Source organism: Drosophila elegans, unplaced genomic scaffold (assembly GCF_018152505.1).
Source record: "Drosophila elegans isolate 14027-0461.03 unplaced genomic scaffold, ASM1815250v1 contig_476, whole genome shotgun sequence".
Taxonomy (NCBI): Eukaryota; Metazoa; Arthropoda; class Insecta; order Diptera; family Drosophilidae; genus Drosophila; species Drosophila elegans.
In genome coordinates, this window is record NW_024545863.1 from 17640697 (window position 1) to 17666737 (window position 26041).

Genomic DNA, 26041 nt, shown 5'->3' on the forward strand with positions numbered 1-26041 from the left:
ATCCGGGCAAGATGCGGTTTTCTCTGGCTGATGCTTCTGTCCCACTTTCGTTCGTATCCTTTTCATCCGCTTAGTTTTTGCCCCCACTTTTTGGCCAGCACTTTTTTCGAGCACTGTGCAGGCGCCTTTGGTTCGACGTTAATGAGGAATTATGTTATCGCACTGTTAAGCTGCTATAAATGTCGGTATGATTGCAGCCTCCTTTGCCCACCCAACCCTATGTCTGGTAATTGGCATGGCTTAACGCCGGATAAGGCCGGTCTTACTGTGATTTTATGCATTCCCAGACTGAAATTAACATAAAATCCAAATGAGTAATTTACCTAACTGCTCAATGCATAAAACATGCCTAATAACAATAGAGCAGTTTAGCCGAGTAATTGCATTTGTTTCGTTGACAGACACGACAACGTTAACAGTCTATGGCTTTAAGCATTTGTGCAACAGCAGACTCTCGCTTACAGTATCGTGTTCTCTTTCGCTGTTACCGAATATTGCGTATACGCCACCGAACCGAACTCTTCGGCGAACTTCGGGCCCGATTGGTTTGGCCTGTTAAGGTGTCGCCAGTTGACTTAGTTTACTTTTAGCCGGTGACAAGCTTGGTTCGATTCTCGCTTCAAAGTCGTTGAACGTAATTCAAACAGCATCCACAGAGATTTAAAAATGGTTATTACTAAAGAGGATCTTTGACAAATTATAGTGATCAATCTGTGCCAAAATCATAATAACGAAATTACATGAAGTATTAATGAGCTAAATACAAATAAATACCAAATAATTTATGTAAACTAAAAACAAGAAAAACCTCTTTTTCCAATAACTCAAGAAATGCAAACGATTTGTGAATTATGCCCAAATGTGGATAGAACAAATCTTAATAATAAATAAACTATCAATCGGTGCATCAGTAGAAAGATCAGTTAGTTAAATAAATATGCGGTTTTATTGGTTAATATATATACATATATACGTATATATATGTGTTTATATATATATAGCTGATCGTATCGAAGACTGAGTATGGCACAAGAAATCATTTGAAAAAAAAGCAAATTACATTTTCCTTCGCGGTGTAAAAAGTTAATGTTTAAATAATACGTAAAAAAAAACCATTGCCTTTGAAAAAATAATTGATTTTATTAAACCCACTTACCTATAACCCCAAGAAACTAAGCTATGCCAAAAGCTACTAAGCTGTCATAAATAATCTGCCACAATAATCGTATTAAAATAATCCTATAAAATAATAACGAACTAACGGCTACGGAATTGAATGGCAATCAAAATAAACTAAATTACAAGACAAGAATTTCCCGCTTTCCACACCGTCGAGCTTGGGCCAAATCTCTGAGTGTTTGAGCAGCAGCAGATGGCCAAGAGTAAGACCAAGACCGAGGCCAAGACGGACAGCAGTCAAAAGTCGAGGATGCGGAATGCGAATAGAAATAGGAATTGTGTTAAATCATTTACACTTCCGCTGCTGTTTTGTTTGTGCAATCAATTTAATATTATTTGTGTTATCCACGCTCTGGCCCAAGATTCAACTCGTTCTCCTGCTTGAGGGTATACGACCCAGTCGTCCGGAACATTACATTTGTTTAACATTTGAGTTAACGCTCCATTGGGCCACCTACTCCACTGCCATTACTTATGTATGCCTGGCATTTCTCAAGCTCCAGCTGTAGTCCAACTTCAAGCCCATCTGTTGGCAGAGACAAAACAGCATTTAAATCATTATTCCCGGCCAGACCTGGGCAGATATGGCCAGCCTGGACCTACCTACACCTTGGCTAGCCATCGAGAATCCTTTCAATTCATCCTGCGCGTGTCCTGCATTCGTAAGTCGGCTCGGTGGGCGTGTCCGCCCGCCTGGATGGCCATATGTACTCCTTTTACGCCCCACTAAACACCCGCATAAATAAATTTCGTTAATGCCAAATAGTCTGGGGCGTAAAAGAAAGATGAGGTAACACAAGCAGCCGCAGTAGCTGGGAAACCAAGCAAGCTACGCCAACAGAGGTTGGCCAAATGGAATGCCCCAGCTTACACAACTACATGTGCTCAGGTTCCGAAACCTAATTCGCCAGCAAATCTCCAAAAATTCTTACATTTTTTTTAAAAGCTTAGCACATTTTGTTAGCTCTTTGCGATTTCTAGCCTTTTTTGCTCTTTTTTAATACTTATTAACACTTCACTTGGTCGAAAGTCAGAAAAACAACAGATTTTATATTTTTAAATTTTTTTATTTTTATTTTAAATGTAAAGAAATAGTTATTTTAAAAGTGATTTTAATTTGTACGAGATAAAGTAACTTAGATTTCTTGAAATTGCTACTATACATTATATTTCCCATAAATCTGTTTTATTTTTCTCAGTTCTTAGTTCAAAACGATTTGAGCTTGTATGCCGAAGAATTTTTATTTTCTTAGGTTTTGAGCCGGATTTTGAGACGGTCGGTTAAAACGGGAACACATTGTTTGGGCAACTAATGCCAAGAGCACCCGCATTACCCAAGCCAACCAAAAACTTACACAAACATATCAAAAACAGGACGCGGCGCAAAACGCCGACCATAAACTGGGACACGGGCCAGAGCCAGAGCCAGAGAATGTGGGAATACGAATACAAGACCTAAAACGTAGAATAGGACCCAGCTCGACGGGCACATTGTGGGAATATTTAAAATTGGCCACGTGTTGTTATTGCTGCTCAGCTTGCCATACGACATTTTTTGCTTTTAGTTATTTTAGATTGCCCCGACAAGCTTACCGTGCAAGTGCGATTTGAAAATATGTTAACCCAGCGATTTTGTGCACCAAAGAACCGCCAGCAACGCGTAGGAGACGGAAAAGAAGCTATTGCAGCAGTTCGTGTCAAGGCGTATACGCGATATTAACAAGAGCAACAGCCAACAAGAGCGGAATCCCCGCCGAGGCAGGGATAAATTTATACAGGCTCCAGCGGCCCAACGCCGCCAGACAGCCAATGTGACCCAGTTAAAGCCAACGGATTTAGCTGGCCAAGGACCGCGAACCAAGGAGCCAAATCGGGAGCACGAAACGCGATACACTTCCAATCCCAGACTCAACTCGACACGGAGCAAGGATTATCAATTTGCTTGGCACTTTAATGGAGCTGGCCAAGATGCCGGGGCCCCTGATCCTGCTGGCTCTGCTCATCTGCCTGCCGGGTAAGCTGCGTCAAATATGAAATTATTTCTCACGATACATTTGTCGCATATTAAATGACTTGCTCCACATTCCCTCACCCGTTTCCCGAATCTTTTTCTCATGTTTTCATGGAAAACAATTTGATATGCGCGGCTTAAAAGCATTTTGTGGGCGAATCTAAGGCATTTGCTGCCGTACATCCTTGGCCTTTGTGCATATTTAAGCGCAGACTGTCTAAGGTGAAGAAGGGAAAGGTGCGCGAGGGAATGGAGCTTTACTTGGAAATTTTTTGCTTGGTTTGTCAGGGTCAATTTAAATTATGTTGGTATTTTTGCAACGCGGCTTATGCTGGCAGAAATTGAAGAAATTTGTATTTTATGCCCCAGATTTTCACATCATATGGTACTTTAACATTTTTGGCTATTAAACATCAAAAGCTAAGTTTGCCGTTTAAACATGCACACTTAAAAACACAACTAAACTTAAATAGAAAAAAAAAACATTATAACCAAAATGGGTGATAAAAACCTAAAACCAATTAAATTAAAGCTTTCGATAAAAAACAATCTGAACGATTTGTAAGTGAATGGATTTAAGCCAACATTGCAATCGCTTACAACGCTTGAGCAGTTAACTTTTCCCATCAATTAATGGTTTGCCAAGTTGTCCACGATTTGTACCTTTCCATTGCAAAAGGAATTTATAAAAACCTCTGAGAGAGTCCTTGGGCTACAATGCACGGCAAATAAAAGCCGAAAATGGACTGAGGGAAACAAGAGAGAGAAAGGTAATTAAAATCAAAATGGCAACATGAAAAGGCAGAAATTGCTAAACTGAAAGTCAAAACTAAAGCATAACGAAAGTGACTCTCGACATTTTCATCAATGAACCAAACTCGATCAAACGCTGCGCTCCCCCCACCTGCCCATCAGAATTTTGTTTTTTCAATAGAAAAGTTTGGAAAAAACTGCAGCAAGGCCGAGTGATGGGAAAAATTTCCATGGGAGGCGGGGCAGGGGCCAGAACTATGGCGGGGCGCCTCTGGATGCTTTAAATTGTGTTAAAAGCTCGCAACTTTGGTATCCACCCCCAAGCTAACCCCTTTGTTTTTTGCTCTTTGCCTCATCCTCGCAAGCTGTTCGATTCTTTTGGCCATGAAAGTGATTGACGAAACGCTTGAGGAGATTCAGCCAATTGAACGGGAAATAACAACAATCAGGGTAGCAAGCGGGGCAGAAGGATGATTGGGGGTAAGCGAAAAGTGGGAGAGCAAAAAAGTTAAAAACTTTTACTTTTGTTTAATCAAATTCAGCTGCCCAGTTGAGCATCATTGAATGCTTGTAGCGAAAACTGAAGTAACTCGAAAGGGCCCGCCCAAAACGGACCCAACTCAACCGCAGGTTCTGCCCCCGCCACTTGAAAGCCCCCTTTTGTTGGCTTTTTGGCCGTATTGCCTTGCGGTAGCGATAAGTTGCTCAAGTCTCGGGTTATTTTCCCACGAGATGCCTCTTGGTTAGCCGCCAAAGTGGCACGCCCGACTTAAACGCTTAACAACAATTATTACACAAAGTTACGGCCATCCCCGTCCTTCTGGTCCTGCTCCTCGTCCTGCTCCTCGACCTGTGCTGTCATCATTATGGGCGAAAACTAGGCTGGCATTTTGATGAGAGTGTCCGGCCGAGAGTCCTCCTGGCATCGAGTTAACTCGAGGTGGAGGCAAGAGATTACGCCGCTCCATAGCTGCGCCCGGGAGCCTTGGGGTTAAGCCAATTTCCACCATCATCATCACCATCAGCCTCAGTATTAGCCTCATCATGCCGGCAACATGCCCATCATAATTAGGAAAAGTGTCGAAATGTTGTCAGTCCGAGACGGACACAACGGAGGCGCGCCCCGGACATCAGTCAGACCGCAGGGGCAGCACACTGAGAGAAATGCAAATTGAGAAGATTTCGGAAACATATAAACTTCTTTTAAAATAAGCATCCGTATAAAACCACCTTCTTTAATAAGAACACAGAAACCATTTTGTTATTTACTTCAGAAGTATAAGCTGATCTCTTAATTAATCTCTCACTATAATTATTTATAGAGGGTTATTAATTAAATTTTAACAAGGGTTTTTTTTATTTTCTGGAAAGGAATGAAAGAATCCAAAAATGGTTTCAAATTAGTTTGGTAAAATATCAATTGGTTTTGAAAAAGGGCTAAAACAAAACTAAGTGCATGTTTTTTGATACAAATTTTGTGAGCTTGTCAATACTGTAATTTTGTATTTTTTAGGGAAGTACCACAAAAGGAATAAATATATATAAATAACGCCATTTTATGATATACTAGGTTTCGAGCTTTCCATATCATGACCGAAAGACAGGGTTACAAAAATAAAAGTCAAACATTTCCCAAAAGGCTTCACCCTTTTAAATTAATTTTAGCGGAAAATTCCGCGCTCAGCTGAGATTTTTCGCATAGTTTTTCTTTTTCTTGTTGCCTTTGTTATTGTTGCCATAACAATAACGGAAGCAAACAAACAAAAACAAGCAACTACGCAACAATAACAGCGGCAGACAAACTTAGACTCCGGCGAACTCAACTCGCTTCCGGCCGAGGAAAGTGTAGAGAGGCGTTTGATTAAAACACTTTCGACTAAAAATGCCCGCGAGACTTGGGAGCCTGCTCGGTTAATTTTAGTGTGAGGAGGCAGCTGAAGTTTCCGTGCAGTCCCAGCAGCTTTTCCCCCGTTCCCGAGTCAATGAAATTCTGCATGATGAGGCTCATTTTATGTGTGAGAGTTTTCCCCATCCGCTTTTGCCCGCCCACCCAGGCTCATTACGCAAGTTTTCCTCCATCCGCCATCAAGTGCTCGACTTGATTTCCTTCATCCCCCCATCTCTTTGTGTCCCCTTTTTACATTTTTATTTTTTACTCTTGCGCACAATTTGTTTTTACAGTGGCATGGAAGGGAGGGAGCTGTGTTCGTGTCTGTTTTTATAACTTTTTAGTTGGCGACTTTGTTTTGGCGCGAAGAGATTAAGCAAATTTTTGAAGGCTCCGCCAGTTGTCGCGTGTCCTTCCTACTTTTTTTTCCGTCCCCAAACATCCTTAATACTCCTATGCAGCGCTGCCCTAAATGATAATTTTTTTTCGTAATAATTTCAGTTTATTATTTTGTTTTCATTTTTTCCCTGCGCCTCGGACATCAAAGTAATTCGCCTGTTTTATTGCACTTTTTTATGCTGTTTTGATTTGTTCATCGCCGGCTGACACGCCCTTCTGTTCGCTGGCGACTGCCCCGAAAATCCTCACCCTTTTCCGAGTGCCTTGGACCGCCAGAAGGCAGCTGTTGGTTTTTATACGTTTTGCGGGCAAATGAGTTGAAGCATCTTACAGTGGACCAAAAATGACATTTTAATTAAATAAAAGTTTAAACTGCTTTTTAGCTATCAATTTTAAAATTTAAAAATAAATTACAAAAGGTTTCTAGCTATTTTAAAGGAATTCTTACAGTAATTTGTATATTAAAGAACCAAGACTTAAGTAAATGAACTTAAACAAAGACAGGATTAACATACCAATGCTAATTTCTGACATATTTGTAGAGTGCTGAATATTTTTCAAAATAAAAAATTTAAAAAGTTTTTTTATAAGTAAAAAGCTTTAAAAACTTATGATTTAATTATACTAAGTTGAACTGTTCAACATAGAAAATATAAGCTAAAAGCAAAGTATAATTCAAGAAACGGACTAGAAACGGGCATGAAAAAGAAATATAGGACAAAATAACTAGCCAATTTGACGCCTAATTAAACTTTTCGCTCACACTTTTAGTTCATTGCCCACTGTGCTAGAAGGGAAATGGAATTTTTGTAACTTTATTATAATCAAGTTGGCTGCAGTGCATCATTAGTGCAGGCAATTAAAAAGTTTTTTATATGCAATCGCTTTATCTTTATTGCACGTACACGAAGCATAAACATAAAACATGATAACGCACACACACTGTCGCACAGACACTTTCGCCCACACGCACACAAACAAAGGGAGAGAGTCACACGGACACACGGACTCGCACGACTTGGCAGGACTCGTTAAAAGAGGCTTCCAGAGTTTTGCATTTACTTTGAGCCCGGCCAAATACGCTGAACTTGATTAGGAAATGCCGGCACCCTCGACTCCACTCTGCTTTGCTCAATTCCACTCGAAGTTCGATGGCTGTCGAAGGGCACTTGATGACTCCGTTTTCTCTCTGTGTATCTGTGTGATCTCTGTTCATTTGCTAATTAGGACCAAGTTACACACACTGTGCTGTGTTTTGGATATATAACTAAAAGCAGTGATTTGAGTGGTTCGACTTAAAGATACTCGGTACATACTGCAAATGTTTTTCCTATCTCTAAGAACTTCAGCACCCATCACATTATTTTCCATCATATAAACTGAGGGAAGTGATTGCTTTAGCTACTTGACTTTCTATACAGATAACTAAGCTTTATGGACTCGTCTGTTAATTATATCCTTCTCTATTTTTCGATTTTGCAATACGATTACACACTTGCTTACCCTGTGAGTACAGAGTAAAAAGTTTCATTCAATTTATATTAAAGTGGAAGAAGTTATGGTCAAACCTTTGGCAGATTCTTTTATCAACATGCTACCAAGTATTTTCCGAACCCTAAGCTCACCCACGCACTTTTACTTTCGCTTTCTCTGGCTGTTTCTATCTTTGACTTTCAAAAAGTTTCGAGCGAAATTTATGGCTCCAATTTAGCAAATTTTCGCGATGCAAGTGTATTGGAAGCTGCAACCAGCAATCTGCATCCGGGGAAGCCCCAAAAGCTTAGGAATCGTATGTCAAAGTCGTATAATTTATTGTCGATTTTCGTTTATATTTTATTGTGATTCCAGGTATAGCGCGTTGGCCCTGAATTGAGGCGTGCCCCAGTTTTCTGAACTTTCCACACTTATCGCCTTATGAGTTGCCAAGGTTTCCGAACAATGGTGTAAAAGCAATTATCAGCTTTTGGTAGGCCAAACACTCCTTACAAAGTTCTCTGTCATTGAAAGCGCCACTCCACTCCACTCCAAGTACATGCAAATCAATTCAAGTTCGTAATTAGCTAATTAATTTCACTTGCTCCGAAACTCAAACTTTTCCCTCATTTTGGGCTTAGGTGGGGAGCCGAAAAGTGAAGATTAATTTATTGAACAAAAATGTCGGGGCCGTAAATCGTTTTAATTGTCGTAACGAGTATTCCAGATAAATGGGGATCGTGGCATTTGAAATATATATCTGAGCAGCGGGGGGGACAGCGGACAGAAAACAAAACACTAAGTCATTAATTTCCACTCACAACCTATTCATTTTCCCTTTTTTCTCCCATTATCCAGCCACCAGTGGGCAGTCGGAGGAGACATCAATATTAAACAGCAATGGAACAAATGGGCGAGCATTTCAAAGGACTCAATCAAGGCGCGAGGCATTAATTCCGGCGACAACACAAATGGCCCAGGCGGCGGACAAAGCCAGCGCATTTGGGGCAACAATGGCTGCAGCTTTGGATGCAGCCCCATCCTCATCGCATCGCTCCCGCAACAATGTCGCCATTAATAACATTAGCAACAATGGCGATCAGCGGCTGACCGCTGCCCTCGAGGCAAATCTGATTATGAGCAATCGGAATATCCAGGAGCAGCACAGCTACAGAATCACGCAGGACACGCAGGACACCACGTCTGCAAGAGCCGCAGCATCGATTTTGCTGAATGCAACTTCAGTCGAAGCCACCGCTGCCGCACCAGCAACAACAACAACCACAGAGGCTGCCACAACGACGCCAGCAATAACAACACCAACAACAACAACAACGAGACGAACAACCCGTCGCCCGGTGGCAACAACAACGCTGAAGCCACCGCCAACAATAGATGATTACCAGACAATAATTAGCCAGGCCGGCACCCATGCCTACCTGCCATGCAACGTAAGTTGAGCAGCTACACCGAGCAGAAAACAGCTCCTTGCTCTGAAAATTTAGTCCATAGATTTATGTATTATATTGAATTTATTCGGAATAATGAATCGACAGTACTTGCAGCTAAAGATGTTCTTGCAGGCACAGGCTGTAGAATTAGCTCAATTGGCGCTTTTTTAATTGAATTCTGAATTATAACTGTTTATAGTCTAGCTCCATTGTTAAATGCGAATAATCGTTAAAGTAGCAAAGTAGATATTGACAACTAACTGTTTACATATCAAAAGAACATTTTTTGGTAACCAACTTTATCCGGACGACTTATATTGTATGAAAAGATATGATATGATACTATTTTTTGCTCAGCTTGGAAATTGATTTTTATTATACTTACACTTGCATTAAAATTTTAAAGAACAGTCAAGCATTGTTAACTGCTTTAAATAAGTTCACAATATTCATTCATACCTTTTAACCCATTAAACATTTTTTCTGTGTGAATTCTCATGGCGGTCCCTTTAATTAGGCAGTGGACCTGATCAGATTTCAGTGTTGAACTCGTAATGGCGAATGGGAATGCTGCCAAACCGACTCATGAGCTCGCAAAACTCTTGAAGTCATAATTGGGGGAAATTTGAGGTTGAAATGACAGGAAAATTTCATGAAAATTCAATCAGCCAGCTCAAGTAAACTCTTTCATGCTCCGTTGTTTACCGACCAATCAATCAGAGAGAAGTTGCACGGAAAATTGTTGGCTCTGCAAATATTTACAAAGGCATTTTTATTAATCATTGATAATTTATAATAAGCGGATACTACAGTGCCTTCTCGGTCCAACGAAAATAAAGAGGCTGACGGACCAAGGAGCATGTTGTTGAACCCAGGGGACGTAGCATCGATTGGTCCGACTTCCGCTCTCCTTTTTTCGCATTTTAGAGCTTTGAACTAATTTACGCTGGTCGCTGTCGGAACTGAGCGAAAACAAAACCGGAAATTGCCGATGCTGATGTCGATGTCGATGTCGATGTCGATGCCGCGCCTCAGCCAAAGGGCATACATAAGCAGTTAGATACACTTGAATAGAGTTTTAAAATTCCGAAAACTTAAAAAATAAATGTAGGCTTACAATATGTTTATATAACTCTATAGTTCACTTACAGAAATAAAAAGACCAAAATAAATTTGAAATAGTCTAGGTGAAATAAAGACATCGCTTTGTCGAATAAGGAATTAAGTCTTTAGTTGGCAGTGTTAACAAGGGCTCATCAAAAATTTCTAAAGACTACAGAAATGATTTCCTTAGCTTATTACACTTTAAGTATAATATTATGTGAATCATATACTTTTCTAACCTGATCGTTCTTATAACAGCTTCAGAAAAATATTGCCTTGCGTTTCTTGAAAAATGTCTTTAACGGACAGAAAACTTATAATGATGTTGCTCAGGAACATGCCATTGCCAAGAAGTGCAGAAGGCGCTGAAGGAGACACATTTTTGTTTGGAACTGCTGAAAAACGATGACCTATATAGTTGACTTTATGTACGTTTACACATCCGCTTAGTACATAAGTATATATTTATGTACGCACAAATCGAGGGAAGTGAGAGAGGTCGAGTGGCCTGGCATCCGCTAATAACTAAGTTACCCATCGCTCCTTGGCGCTGTGCCTGCAGCATCCGCTTGGTACATCCGCACTTCCGCATATCCGCATATCCGCGTATCCGCGACTCGCATTGCAAATTATAATTGGCGCTGCTGGATACGGTCGCTGCCACTGCCAGAGTTACTATTTACTGGTTACTGTTTGGACAGGAAATTACTGCTAAAGCGTGCAGCAGAACTTTAAGTTGCAGGAATAAATGTTCCGCCCAACTGACGGCTGCAGATGCACAAACACAGACGCGAACACACTCGCCTCAGATGCTTATTCAAAGGAACTCAGCTGAAAGGAAAAACTGCGGGATGATGTGGTGTCGAGTTAATTAAAAGATGCAGCTGAGCAGCAGCAGTGGGCGTGAAAGGTTATACTTACTTACCTTTGGGTAACTACACAAAAAAAAACCTTTCTTTCGATTTATTTTAGTTTCTTTGCATTTCTGTATTTTTGTTTTTCTTGATTTCGTTTAGAAGTAAGGGAGAATTACTTTATCTAATCTTTTATTCATTAAATGAACTGGAATATAATGCATTGGACAGGCCATAACCTTTTGGAATTAATTTTCTGAAATAAAGGCAGTCTCAGGCATTGCAATCAACAATGTAAATTAATTTCACGTAAGAATTTTACCGGTAAAATAAAATTATTTAGTTTTCGAAAATAATAAAGAAATTGGTAAACTAATTAATATTACGAAAACTGTAAATTTGTTAACAGTAATTGGCTTCAAGTTTAGCTTAAAATAAATATGCAAACTATCCGTCGGCTAAATGTTTGCTCAATAGTATGTGCCCTTACTCAAAGCCGAAAAACAATCTAATATAAAATATTTATCAGATAATTTCAGTACATACACACAATCTCCGATATCGCATATTCGCTTTTGGCTGTTGGCACAGCGCATCGGGAATATATTTATATGCCCGAAATAATCTTCAAATATGCTTAAACCTAATCAATTAATAATACGTTTTAAGACCTTGGGCGTCACAAAGAAAGCAGCTGAAGGCTAACGAGTGGGGTGCGGGAGGGGGTTACAAGGAGATTGAAAGGAACCCCAAAATTGTGCAGGGGGAAAGCCACAAAAATGCTTTGCCTGCAAGCACTTGAATATTTTTTACCCTGAATCGACAGACTCTCCCTTCCAATTCGCTGTCATTCTTTTCTTGCTTTTTTCGGCAACTAAGCGAAAAGTTTTCTCTCATTTTTGTATTTTGTATTTTGTATTTTTTTTTGTAGTTGTTGTTGTTGTTGCTGTTTTTGTGCTGTGTTATTTTGGTGAAGATATGAAAGCAGGCACTTTGAGGTGTATTGTTGTGTGAAACGAAAGAGGAAGACGAGAAAGCGGCACAGAAGACAGAGGAGAAACAACAAAATAAAAGAAATTATTTGCAAACAAGTTTAGACGAAAATTCGCAATGTTATGAGCAAACTTTGTTGTCTGCTCGACTGTGATGGAAAACGATGCTCACGCGGATTCTCAAGCTGAATCTGTGGCGGGTGATGACGACAGTCGAGGGAACATAAAACCCATCGAGCGGAGGAAGTGGAAGTGGATATGGTACAAGTCTAGCACTTTGCACCCGGAAAACCCGCTTCGAGTAGGCGATGTGACACACTTTCAGCGGTCTTTGAACTGCAGCTAAAACTAATTAACAATATTTGAATGGCAAACACTCGGGCATCTTGATAAGTGCAGACGGGCCATCACTTTACGGCGGAATTAAACGCAATCTACACAGGCAGCGAAAATTTAAAATAGCTAATGCCAGGCGGGAACCCACTTTCGAATCCTAGTCAGGCCACACAGGAATATTTGTCAGCCACAAGGACAAAGGAGGCGGAAAGGCAGGAGACCTACTTACGCTTGCCACGTACTCCAAGTCCTGACTTGGCTGCCTGCCCAAGCTCATCGGCCTCACTGGATAAGCATCTTCACTTAATACCGAGTATAATGTCGATGCTCAGCCCGATAATAATGTCCTTAGAGCCGGTACACTCCTGGCGGAGACTGTGGCGCAATTTAATAAACTCCCACACCGCACAGTGGCTTTCATCGATGAGTTTCTTTGATTTTTTCCAGATATCTGGGCAAATCATTTAATACGCAAATTCTGCGTTCTCATGTATCCACTGGGAAGTGATTATTAAAACGGGTTTGCCAATGAATAGGTAATACGTTTTATTATGGTATTCAATAAAAGAAACTAATAAAAGCTTAAAGCCAAAAAGTAAACATTTTATTGAGCAAACGAAGCCCCTCACTCTGTTAGTAAATAGCATTGGTCTTAAGTTCTCAGAAAATTTTGAAATTTTGTGGCTGTGAAAGAACAAAGCAAATCCCTACACCCAAAAAAGATTTCATTTAAACTTAAACTTTTAAACTTTGCTACATTTTTCAATAAGATTAGTACCACAAACTTGAAAATCAAGCCTTATACTAGACTTTTAGACTCTTTGGTATAGAAATTAAACTTAAAGGTAAAGTGGTTATGGTGTTAAGTATTGAATTAATACTTATACTTTATACCATGAGAGTATCGAAATGAAACTCATGTGGCTTAAATATAAAGCCCTAGACCAAAAAATAAAACGTATATTTGTAAGTTATATTATTTAGTATTAAATTGTTGTTTATACTTTTTTATTTTAAGACATAATATTTAAAATCTAAAATTTCAATTTTATTATGGTTATACTTAAGAGTTTAGTAATCAAAAAATGGAGTTATAAATACACTAAAGTCTAAAATAAAAAGGGGACAACAGTGAGTACAATCCATTTAATGAAATCAATCAAATCTTTGTCAATTCTCAATTTTATTAGACAAAAAAATATGTCCATAATGATTCACCTGCAGCAAGCACTCCACTCCAATGAGCTGATTTGTCGACGAAGCGGAGATGATCATATTCATTTAAGGGAGATGGTTTTTGACAGCACGTGCTCATCCGACAATAACAGCTCGGATGGTAATGTGGTTGGGGGGATGTTTGTGGGGCTTCTTCAGCGCCACTTCCTTGGCGACGTCCACAACAACAATGGCGGCAACAACAAGCACATAAAACGCAAATGATTATAGTATCTAATCATGACGTTGTCGTCGTCGCCTTGGTCCTTGGCGTTCAGTTCCTCGTTGTCTGGGCCCTGACACCGACAATGTAGTTGATGACAGTGGTTCAAAGGCAGTCATTTGCCTCTGTCACGACGCCTTCGTTTCGGCCAGTTACCACAATAGTCCCCGCTCCAATAGTAAAGCACTGAGAGAACGGGCGAGTTGGCTTGGAGGACTGTGATTTAACCCAGATTTGAGCGCACTTTGCTCAACTGGTTGTCTATTTGTTTCGGGCCAGTGTAATTAGAGCAAGACATGCCAGTTATTGTGGATCCATATTTAAATATAGACATATATACCTGATAGTGGGTGGAGGGCTTTGGACCACTTCCGTATCGATGACGGGCAATTTAATGTGTATAATTTTGTTTTTGCTGCTCGGAGGCTGCCTGGGCAAATTGCCACTAAATTATTACTGCCATTATTGACAGAAATGAATCGTCGTTTTGTTATCGTAATTGTTTACCGCCCTGCCAGGGACCCACGTCCCCCTTTCACCGGAATCGCCTCCTGAAGTTTACCAAAGTATAAACAGCTGAGGTAGGGCAACGCAAACAAGGCAAAGTTCTGCTGACATCATCATCATCACACTGACCAATCCCCAGGGTCGAAGAGCCGGGATTTACTGTTTGAATTGCTTTTTGTGCGGGGATAATTGAATTAATTTTAAAAATTGAAGCCCCCATTCGAGTGAATTCGCGATAATTGAATGTAATCTTGCTGTCTCATTTGGGCAGGTCAAGCAGCTGGTGAAAAAGCCAATATCCTGGCTGCGGATGAGGGACGGCCACATCCTTACGGTGGACCAGACCACCTTCATCGCGGATCAGCGCTTCCAGTCAGTTTTCTCCCCGAATCCCGAGCGTTGGTCGCTGCAGATCAAGTACGTGCAGCTCAAGGACGAGGGCACCTACGAGTGCCAGGTGTCCACGGAGCCCAAGGCCAGTGCCATTGTCCATCTTAGGATTGTGGGTGAGTATGGATGGTGTACCTGGTATTTTGTAGCATACCTATTGGGGCAAATAAAAAGTGTGGATACTTGTAGAAGTCTCTTTAGAATAGTCAATTTATTATCTGAATTACTATCTAAAGATATTTGTTAGAAAAAATAGGTCTAAAAGTGTATCTTTATACAAAGTATTGTGTCCACTGATAAAAAAAAGGATAGTAAAAACAAATATATGACCATAGAATCAAGATGGTATATTTAATTGTTAAATTGTATTGAACTAAATACAATGCATGTTTTATTATTAAAATGTTTAAATTAGTGTGGGAAATATAAGATATTAAATGCATTGTATTTAAGGTAAATATGGTTTTTATTTAAATTAAGTTTTCAGATACTAAAATTTAATCCAAAAACAGTAAAACTAAAATTTAAAAGAAAATTTTATTATATTCCTATTCAAACTAAAGGTTTTTTGCTATGGCACCAATGACAAAATACATTGTGCGTCTGAGAGTTTGGCAACTGGTTACATATGTCCCAAGTAAACCAATATCCTGACTCTCTAATTCACTATTCAAACATCCCACTGACCCATTGGCCTTCAGCCGCCAAACCCGTTGCCAAAATCCAAATCAAAACCCGAAATCAAACTCAAACCCTGACAACACCTATAAATCTGCAATGGCAGAGACAATAAATCAATGACCGTTGCACTTTCGAAAGCAAACCCGAGATATGTGTGTGAGTCAGTACACTGACTAAATGCAATTCACTTTCTCCCTCTCACTCTCCCTTTGCAGAGCCGAAAACCGAATTAATTGGCGAGTCAACGCGACATGTGAAGGCCGGAAGTCAAGTGAAATTGCGTTGCATAATTAGCCAGGCTCTGGAGCCGCCGCTTTTCATTAATTGGTTTTACAATCAGAAGCAAATCTATTTGCATAATCGTCGCGGTTGGCGTACGGAAATTGAACGCATCGATCTGCCACCGGAAGTGCCAACTACCACGACCACCACTACGACAACAACAACATCCACAACCACCACCACGGCAGCAACACCATCAACAGTAACCACAGGATCAGCGACAGGACCCACATCCTCAGAGTCGCTTAATGGTTTAGTAGCCATAACACGTTCGTATATCTTAGATGCCATATCCCAGAATGATGTGGCTGGGGCGGGAGTGGCTTTTGGCACTGAGACATCAACAGCTCAGCTGCTCGCCGAGGTGGATGCCACATCTTCGACTTCGGGGACGACGACAGGAGCAGGAATACTCTCCTCGGCCGCTGCTGCATCCTTGGCACCCCCGGCGGCAGCAGCAGCAACAACTGCAACAGCAACTGATGTCACGACAGGTGACTCCACAGCAACAACCACCTGGCTGACAACAACGGAGGCGGCAGCAACAACTGCCGCCACAACGACAACAACCATGCTGCCAAGCAGCAGTTTCATTAAGCAGATAACAGTAAGTGGCTTACCACATTCCGTCCCTCCCAATTCTCTCACTTCAAAATGCTCCCCATTTATGCCTTTTCATTACGCAAATTGGCGTGAATGCGAGGCAGGTAAAATAATTTTTATTAAATTCTTATTGTCAGCGTTTGTCAAATTATAATTTTTAATATGGCCCCAGCAGTTCGCGCCTGCCACACTTGATCATGTCTGCCGACTGTCTCAATGGATGCATAATATTTCCTTTATAAGTACAGTACAGCTTCAAAACTGACTGAAAAGTAGATATAAATCGCTTAATTTCTTGGTTGCCTCCTTAGACCATAACAATGCTTTTGCTCATATCAAATCGTGTTTAGTTTAATCAACCATCATCTTAACTTACTATCATTACTCTGCAAATGTGGATCTACCTTTTTTATATATATGTATTTAAATCTTAAAAAATAATAAAATCTATTCTTTTTAATTTTTGTATACTGTACCTTTATTTATACATGCGTTCTGTGAGGACAATTAAAGTTTTAACTCTTTTGGTTGGCGTTAGAGAAGCCTGACTGTACCTGTACCCATATATGCGTGCCTCTGTCTGAGTGTGCTCTTGTTATATCATTGCAGACGGCTTCTCTCATCATTCCGGCCGTAGTCAAACTGGATTCCGGCAACTACACGTGCAGCCCTTCGAACAGTGCGCCCCGCACCATCGTGCTCCACGTGCTGAACGGTAAGGAAGTGTAAACGGGCGGTGATTGAGTGGGTGGTGGGTGAGGTGAAGGTGAGGTCGTTGGCGGGCGGCTTTAACTGTTTGTCTGTCTGTACGGCAGGGCAATTGAATTAAGTTTTCATTTAGCTTAATTGAATTTTATTCGGATGCGTTTGTGTTTGGCCTGACTTTTGATTTCCGCGAAATATCCGCACAGTGGGCCAAGCATCCCGAAATTAATCCCGCCAATTATGAATGTAAATTTAAATTACCAAAAGCGAAAGTTTGACAGCAAATAGCTGCCGAAAGCTCAGCAAATTTAACAAAATTGCTTGTTTTCGCTTTTTAATCCCCACCAACCACTGTTCTGGCCATTTGAGAGGTTTTTATTTTGTTTACACAATTTCCGACAATGGCAAACACAATGGCAGCGAAACGAAACGAAATGAAACCAAAAACCAAACCAAACCGACGAACTCGGGACAGAAATGGAACAGTTGCAGTTTTATTGTTATCTCGAAATGGCCACAATTGCGTTATTTGCTCAATGTCCGCCAGGCAACATGGACACTGTTGAGTCCAAGGACCAAGGACATCCACAACAATGACAGAGATGCTGGGCAGTACGATGACTGACCTATAAATGTCGCTACGTAATGGCTAGCTATCTGTCCAGTTTTCCATCTCACTCTTATCTATTGGCCTATCTGTTGGCTTACACAAAAAAAAACGAAAACAAAATAATTGCCTAAAATAATAATCTTTTTTTTAGCCCATTTGTCATACCATATTGCTGAGACACATCATTTTCAATAGATAAACAATAGAATGTTTAATGAGCAATAACAAAGTATTACTTTTTCCTTTTTTTGTGGTAAACTTTTTTCCGAAATTTACACATACATACGTTGATTGTAGTTTCCAAACAATAAATAAATTATTTAGCAATATACTGAATACTATATGATATAAAAGGTAAACTCAATCGTGTTTACCATAATTGTCTTTGAAATTAACAGTCATTTTTCTTCTGTGGAATGATGCAATCGATTATAAATTTGCATCTTTTTTCAGTGTGTGCTTGTTGCCACACAATTCCGCTTGCATTTAAATCGTTTGTCCATCACTCCCGGCGGCAATGTTGTCATTCCTATTTCTGATCCACTTCCTGTTCCTGGCTGTCAGCTCCGACATGTGCTCGTCGGGGTCTCAGTTTGTGTTTGTGTTTGTGTTTGACTGCTATTTGTAGCCTGTCGTTTTCCGTTTGGACTGGAGCACGCTACTTAAAGGCACTTCAGCAGATGACAATACGGTTCGACAGTGCCGAGTGTTCACTCACACTCGGCTGGGATCCGGCAAAACAAATGCCTAGCGATTGTGACTGATGACACCTGACGGAGGACAAGGACTGGCAGCAGGATTTTCGGGCAGACAGGTACAAGTTTGTCGTAGGCCGGGGGCTGAGTGACGATTGTCGTCGGGCCACAAATAATGGCCATAAAAATGTCGCCCTGTCTGCGGGGAACTTTCCAGGGAGGAAGCTGTCCTGGAGTGGTGCTTCTGTCTAGGTCAGAAAGGGCAAACAATAGTCAAAGAATTCATGCCGGGATTTTAAAATTAAATTCACAATTTAATTTGCTGTGAAATGGCCGCAATGTGGGGCGAGAGCAAACATCATTCATAACAAGGAATTAATGTATTTTTAATATTCGACTAATTGACGCAGATAAAAGAAAGGCTTACAGCGAGTGTTTTTTTTTTTTTTTTTTGCTGTTAAGCTGGGCAAATGAGTGAAAGCATGTTAAAGCCGGGGATAATGAAAAACAATGCTCCAGAGATATGTGTGGGCCTGGGCGTGGGCGTGGGCGTGTGTATGCTTGGCTGAGAGCCAGACAGTAATGAAATTTCAGACAGAAGAGAGCCCTACTTTGCCCCTACTTAGCGCTTTTTACATAATTTTAATAATATTTTCCACGAATCATGTGCAAGTGCGAAAAGGTTAATAAACTTAATGTCAGTGCTGCCGTTCGTTGCGTTTGCGCATCGTTGTGTCATGACAAATGATAATTAATAACTTAATGATATTATCATTTATTTATTCAGGGATTTTTGTTTTAATTGCACTTTTTTCTGTGATTTATTAAATCAGCTATGCTGGCCCTAGCCCTGGCCCCCGAATCGTGACCCCCCTTTGGTGGCATAATTAATTTGCTTATTCATTCGCACTCGCCCCGTCGCTTTGTGAAGTGGCAATGTCAGCGTGCGGTTGGCTTTTAAATTTATTCAAGTTTAATTATTTTAAATAAGTAATTTAGTACACACATATTCGACTAGCTGCCCCCACATTGCATAAATGATTTCGCAGACCACAGCTCGTTTTAGACTTATTTTCTGATGACTCGCATGATTTGGTTACCGTTGCCGTTGGAAGCACACAGTGGTTATGGTAATTGATACCAGGAGGGTAAACGAGGAGTGCTGCGAAACTAATAATTAGTTTGGCTTAATTGTGGTTAGCTTGTCGACTCCATAGTGACATGAAAACTTTCAAAATATAAATTCATTAATCTTGTTAGGCTAAGGTTAAATTAACAGCATGGAACTCCAAATAACATTAGAAAACAGCTTTGAGAATAATGAAATTAGAGTTTGATTGTTATTTTTGCCCAGGCGATCAGGTGCTTTCAGTTTATTTCAAGGCAGTGTTTATGCAGTTTCAATATTTGCCATGAGCGCATTTCACGTGGATGCCGCAAAAGTCCATCAACTGTATTAGCCAGACACAAAATTCGTGAATCGCCCACATGAGTGTGCATCAACCGCATGCATTCGCACAGACACCCACTCATGTTTGCTGTTCAATTTCTGAATAGAAATATTTAATTACAATGGCCACTTTATTTATCCAATCGAATGTGGACTGGAGTCGGGTTCTGGGTGGATTTCATTTTTAGTCAAAATTGATTGTGATGGCTGCGGGGATTGGGTGCGATTTGGGTTTTGGAAATTGGGTGGATCGCAGTGTCATTATTGAATTAGTTTTTGCATCCATGGCGGTATTTATGCTGGTGCCAGTGCCAGTGCCGGTGCCAATGCCCAAAAACCGCAAAACTCTGTGCTCTCAAATAACATGTTCCATTCCATTCTGATCGGCAGGTGAATATTCCGCCTCGGCCATTAAGTCGGGCAGTGTCAGCTGGAGTGCGCTAATTGGATGTCACGGCTATTTGCACTGGCGGAATGTTTCAACGCTTCTGACACTTTTGTGGATTATTAAATTTGCACTGGCCAGGGACATCTGCCAGCCGAGTGCCAGCAGAGCCACCGCAAGGACATCGGGCGCAGAAGCAGCAGGAGTAGCAGGAACAACACGAGAAGGAGGTGGAGGACCCAAATCAGGGGTCGACTTCATCAGGGACAGCAGCTCAATTAGTGCCACCAAAGTGGCGGAGGACAAGACTTGAGTTGTCCTCAGGCAATCGCCTGGTTCCTTGGATTTTACGCTATAAATGAGGATACAAACAAAGATTTTACTCGATTTAAATACATATTATCACAGAGTAAGAAGGGCACCCATCACGAAGGCAATATATACAGGACTACATCCTTGAATTATTTTAATACGCATACTCGATTAATTTTTGCTTTTCCATCTGGGTGTAAATTAATGTTGAAAATCACGCTTAGGTTCCGGCATATGGTATGTTTTTTGAATAAACCTTGCAAGAATTGTGTAAATAGAATGCACAGAACTCGCCTTTAACAGTTAAGACCACTTTTCATCCGTTAATCAATTGGAATCTGCCATGGTTGTATCATATATAAGTTCACAACAAAATTGGGGTGATTGAGATTTCAAAGAGAACCCACTAACAAATTCACAAGACAGCTGGTGTTAAAGAAAGTTTTATGGAATTAAATCTAACAGTTCAACTCATTAGCGCAATGATGACTAAATGGGGAATAAAATAATTTAAAATTTCTTTGGTTTTCTTAAGCTATAAATTGTAAATATGTATGTATAACTTCAGATATATGTATGAATATCCCTGATTTATTAAGACTTAAAATCCATTTATATGCATAAAGAATATTGATAGATGAATATTGAATAACAGTGTAAATAAACGGGTGTTACTGCGTTCCATTCAAATAAATAACCAAAGCAAGCCAAAAACTAAATGTAAACATTAGTTAGTATATAAAAGACTTACTAAAATTTTAGACGCAGCCAAGCCAAGAAAAACCAAACTTAATCAACTAAATAAACAGAAATGTAAGGAGTTGCTCCAACGTTGCGTATACTTGATTTGCAACATCAAATTTTATGGGAATGCGAATGAAAAATTAAATGAAATCAGAACTCAATGGAAATGATATGAAGTGTTTGCAATAATTCTTAAGCTATAATAAATAAGTGAAATACAAATAAATAAAATACAATTTCTTCAATGGATTCAAAACGATTATTTTTTAAATCAATTTGTATATGAATATAAATTTTATTTTCTTCCCAGTATACACACTTGTTAACTAACTTGTTTTCTAATTAAAGTTTTGACAGGCTAGAATACAGGAAACGCTTTCCTAAAAATGCATTCTGTCTTCTCTTCCTGGCCCAAGTCAGACAACTCATATATTCAAATGTCGCCTCAGAATTGCTGACAAGTTTGTTAAATATTCATTCATGACTTTGCCGCTATCCATACACAGCCGTAAAGTGTCCAGAAAAAAAAGGGCAGGCAAAAAAAAAAAAAAAAGCGACACAATTTATTCTAACTAACAACGCATTAAACTGATGCAAGCCCGGGGAGTTTGGCAAACCAACTGGATGTCAAAACATTTCCAACCAACATAGCCCAGCGTGCAACTTTTGTTCAAATAAATTCAACAGTAATTTTCTGTGGTTATTGGGCAGGAAGAAGGCGTGGCCATGCATAAGCCAACTGTGCTAGCTATGATTCAGTTTATTACTTGTTCAATTCAGCAGCCGATGGCTTTTTGTGAATTTTAAAGTATGCACTCACACATTGTGTTAAAATTAATTTTATTACCCCTATATGAGGAAAAAGCATATATACTTTTATGTGTAATTAATGCTAATTTGTCTTAATGGAATTATTGAAACTAGTCGAACTAATTAGCTTATTCACTTTTGCATTTTTTGTTGATAAACCATTACTCAGCTTAAACGAGGTATTTATCATCATTTTAAAGTGCCAGAATTTGTGCATTAGCAAACCTAGATTCTGAGAGCCTGAAAGATATTAGCATCACGAGAGTTTTGAGGCAGGTTGGTCTGGAAAGGAAAATGGCATGTGTAAGCAGAGAGAAAATGAAAATGAAAATCGTTTGTGGCATTTGTTTCAACAAGCGTACGCAAAGTGGTTGACAAGCCCAGAAAAGTGGAGGGATGCAGGTGCCGACCTTTTGAGCGGTGAGTTGAGCAAGAGTATGGCATAAATCAGGGCGTACATGGAGCCATTCCATTCCTATCCTTACACCTCGTTGTCAGCCAATCATAGTTTTCACACTCTAGTTAACATCATTGTCACCGAGTTTCACTCATTCCCGGCTTCTGTACATACGAAAGTAGAGAGCAAAAAATTGGTTGACGTTTGCAGTTTGTCACCATCTCTATCTCTCCTCGCCCGTCCCTGAATTTGGTGCACAATTCCAGCGAATTTGCACTGCTAACGGTGGCCACCCTTTTTCGAATGGAATTCTGCGTTTGTCGTTTTTAAAATTTTACCAACGTTGACATTTAAGTTAATTTGCATATTGCCGCACAAAATTTGCCTCGTAGCGGTTGGCATGATGACTACGCCGCTGATGATTATGACAATGAGGGCAAGGAAATGGACCAGTTTGCGTCTGGTTTTGGGCCCTGAACTCCATGAACGTCAATGCCCACCTATCCTTCTGCTCTCTCTTCGCTAAAATTCAACATTTGCATTCTATTTTGTGCCCTTCTGTCGTGCCGAGTCAGTTTTAAAAACTAAATGTTGGCCAATTACACAAGAAATTAACATACAAATCCCATTCAAAGAAATGCCAAAATTGCCAGCATCTGCATATACAGTGGATAGCAGAAATATATTTGGTTTTTTATTAATACAGCATTTTCACGAAAATGAAAATTGGTAAATTGGGCTTAATGTTTTAAGAAAATCTGAGTTTAGCTCTTTATCAAATTTAACCGGTTTTATTGGTTTCAAAGATAGAATTTTATTTTAATCAACATATTCAAAAACGTTTAGTTTACCGAAAAAGTTTATAATCTCAGCCATATAAGTGGTAGTCTGCGGCGCCGTAAACTACAGCTTGCTGAACTACGTTCACGTTGCATATTAATCAAATTCGCTCCGCAGCAGCGAGTTGTTGCAATTTAGCTGGATTCAGAACGCCATAAAATATGCCAGCAGAAACCAAAGAGTGCCCGCATCCACCTCTGCATCCGCATCCGCATCCGCATCCACATGCCACGTCCCCGTCGACATCCGCAGGGGATCACACTTTTCTATGCGCGTTTAGCACGATGGCTGCCACAAGGCTTTATGGCTGCTTTGCCACCCAGCTCGTGGCACCCAATTTCCGGTGCTTGCGTAAATACATTATGCAGCTTACAACTACTTAACCGGCGGCAAAGTGTGGGGAACTGGCGGCATAAAGTGGCAAATTCAAGGTGCAACTTTTGTCGATACAAGCTCTGGCTCCTGCGACTCAGCCGACGAGGACCCGCCGCGAAAGGATGCAATAAAAGTGCACAGAAAAACTGTGAAAAAGGTGAAGATTACGCACTGAATAAGAATACGAGGCTTTCCGGCTGGGTATGAGTGCACTGGGAAAAATAAAGATCTCTATCGCCTATCTATGCAATATGTTCTAGAGCAAAAGAGCTCATAAAAATGTCTCAAGGTGGAAAAACGTTAGTACTTTTTTAAATTTTAAGAAGATATCATGTTTACACTCAAGCTTCGTCTTGCGGAATGGCTTTCATAGGTCTAGTGCTTTATTTGTCTTTGGTAATAGCTCGGGTTTGTGTAGTTTGATTGTTTTAAGATAATTTTTTTGTGTAGATAGAATGTTTTGAACATTTTTTTAAAAATTATTTTACTAAATATTTCACCTACCATTTGTAAATTGATTGCTTAATGAAAAGTAATTTCTTAAAATTTACATTTGAGTTATGCCTTCATCAATTATTAAAAAGTAACTCTGATTTGTTTCTGTGTAAGTATGTTTGTGGTGTAAAGTTCTGTGAGAGAACTCGCACTCAACCTGAATCCGGACAGACACTTTGAGGCAGCGCCATTCACATGACAAACATGTGTGATACGCCACTTGCACCCAGCCAACAGTCAGTGCTATCTGCATTTGCAACAGCAGTTTTTCTTTAGCGGCAGCCTTCCCAACCCCTTACCACACCCTCCACCAACAACCAGGCCCCCAAAACGCTCGTCTGTCAGCGTGGCATACTCATGAAAGTTAAGGACTTGCATAACTTCTGGCATTTATGTGCGCTTTTCACCTGCTTGCCGACAGCTTCACCTACTTTCGCTACCACTTTTCCATGCTTCATTACGCTAATGCCGTGTTTTCAAATTATTTTACATGCCCCCACCCTGCCGGTGAGTGGAATTCTCCCCGCTATTTGTTGCATACTAAATGGAGAAGCGGTCTGATTAGCATGCGATAAACTAGTTTAGGTGCTGTGACATAGTTGCCATGCTCGGCATTATTTTCAATGTTTAGTCATCCCGTTCTGAATGTGGAAATGGTTACTCAATGATAAAACGGTCCATTAAAACACAGTCTTAGTTCGTTACAAAATACCAAATGTAATTTAAAGTACCCCCAACGAGATGGCACATCTTATCCTCACTGCTTTCCGCATATAAAAGCCATGTAATTAAATGCATAATAATTAAGATTGGATATCATCAAATTAATGAAAGTCAAAAGCAAGTCTCTGTGGCAAAAGTGATGGCCAAGGTGGGCATATAACGACAGGTTGTTTGCTTTACATAATTATTTCATTAAGCGATTTGTGTGTGTGTGGCTTTGAGACCGAGGCTGTCAGGAGCTTCCAGTCACCCCGAGGAGTGCCGGGCTTATTGAGAGACCTTTTCACTTTTCCACTTTGGTAATTCCAGCATTTAACAAGTCGGAAAGCTGCAGACATCCCGCAGCACTCGCCTTGACCCCAGGCAGTGGCAGGATGCGGGGAGATGTGGCGAAGCTCATTAACAAACATTAGTTGCAAATGTTGTGAATTACTTAAGGAATTAATATTCCATGCTTTACACACACACAGTCTCTCGGGAGGGGAGGGGTGGGGAGGGGAGGGAAGGGGGCTGGAACTTAATCTCCCCAAGGGCTTTTGGCACTCTACGACGGCAGCCAAATGAGCGAGAGTCATAAGTCCTGCCTCACACTCACGTTCACTTCTTAAATCCTGCTCAGCGTCTGCTGTGTACACTGCGGCGTATACTTAATGCAAACTAATTCATTCCCACATACACACTTATACACTTACACACTTACACACACCAGCACCCGCACTCGCACTCCCATTCGGTTATCGTCGTCTTCATCATTAGAACGATGCTTGTCTGCAGCGCTAGTTAATGATAGTTGACCTCCCCTGTAAGCATATTGAATTAATGAAAGCTTTTTGTCTGCTGACCAAGATATATTCACCGGCTTGCCTCAGTGTCCCTATTCCATTCTGCTCTGACCGAGGGTTCCCTGCTTTGTCTGCCCTTATAAATTGACTTGAAGCCGCCTAATCATCAGCCGCATTGTTGTCCCTCGAAGATGAAGAGTGTTAAGTGATTAATAATAGAGTTCTATTTTGGTTAACGATTCGGTATGGTTCCAATTGATTGACTGATTCTTTGAAAACATCTAAGGCCATTTTGAAATATTGGGTTGAGTAAAATATTTATTTTCATTCTTTTTTTAACACGTTATGAATAGAGTGCAAAGTACTATATCTGTTTG

General features: G+C 40.3%; 1 protein-coding gene across 2 annotated transcripts; it reads left to right on the forward strand.

The window, feature by feature from the left end:
* Positions 1-590: 590 nt before the first annotated feature.
* LOC108135156 (serine-rich adhesin for platelets) lies at positions 591-21476 on the forward strand. 2 transcript variants are annotated; one of them, XM_017255777.2, is made up of 7 exons: positions 591-634; positions 2745-3193; positions 8562-9154; positions 14657-14891; positions 15672-16345; positions 16951-17056; positions 20192-21476. In XM_017255777.2, exons 2-7 carry the CDS (start codon positions 3133-3135, stop codon positions 20497-20499), a joined length of 1977 nt encoding a protein of 658 aa, XP_017111266.1. In that variant the 5' UTR covers positions 591-634; positions 2745-3132; the 3' UTR covers positions 20500-21476. The 2 variants fall into 2 exon arrangements, with proteins under 2 accessions (XP_017111266.1, XP_017111267.1); XM_017255778.2 differs by having other exon boundaries at positions 592-669.
* The last annotated feature ends 4565 nt before the right edge of the window (positions 21477-26041 follow it).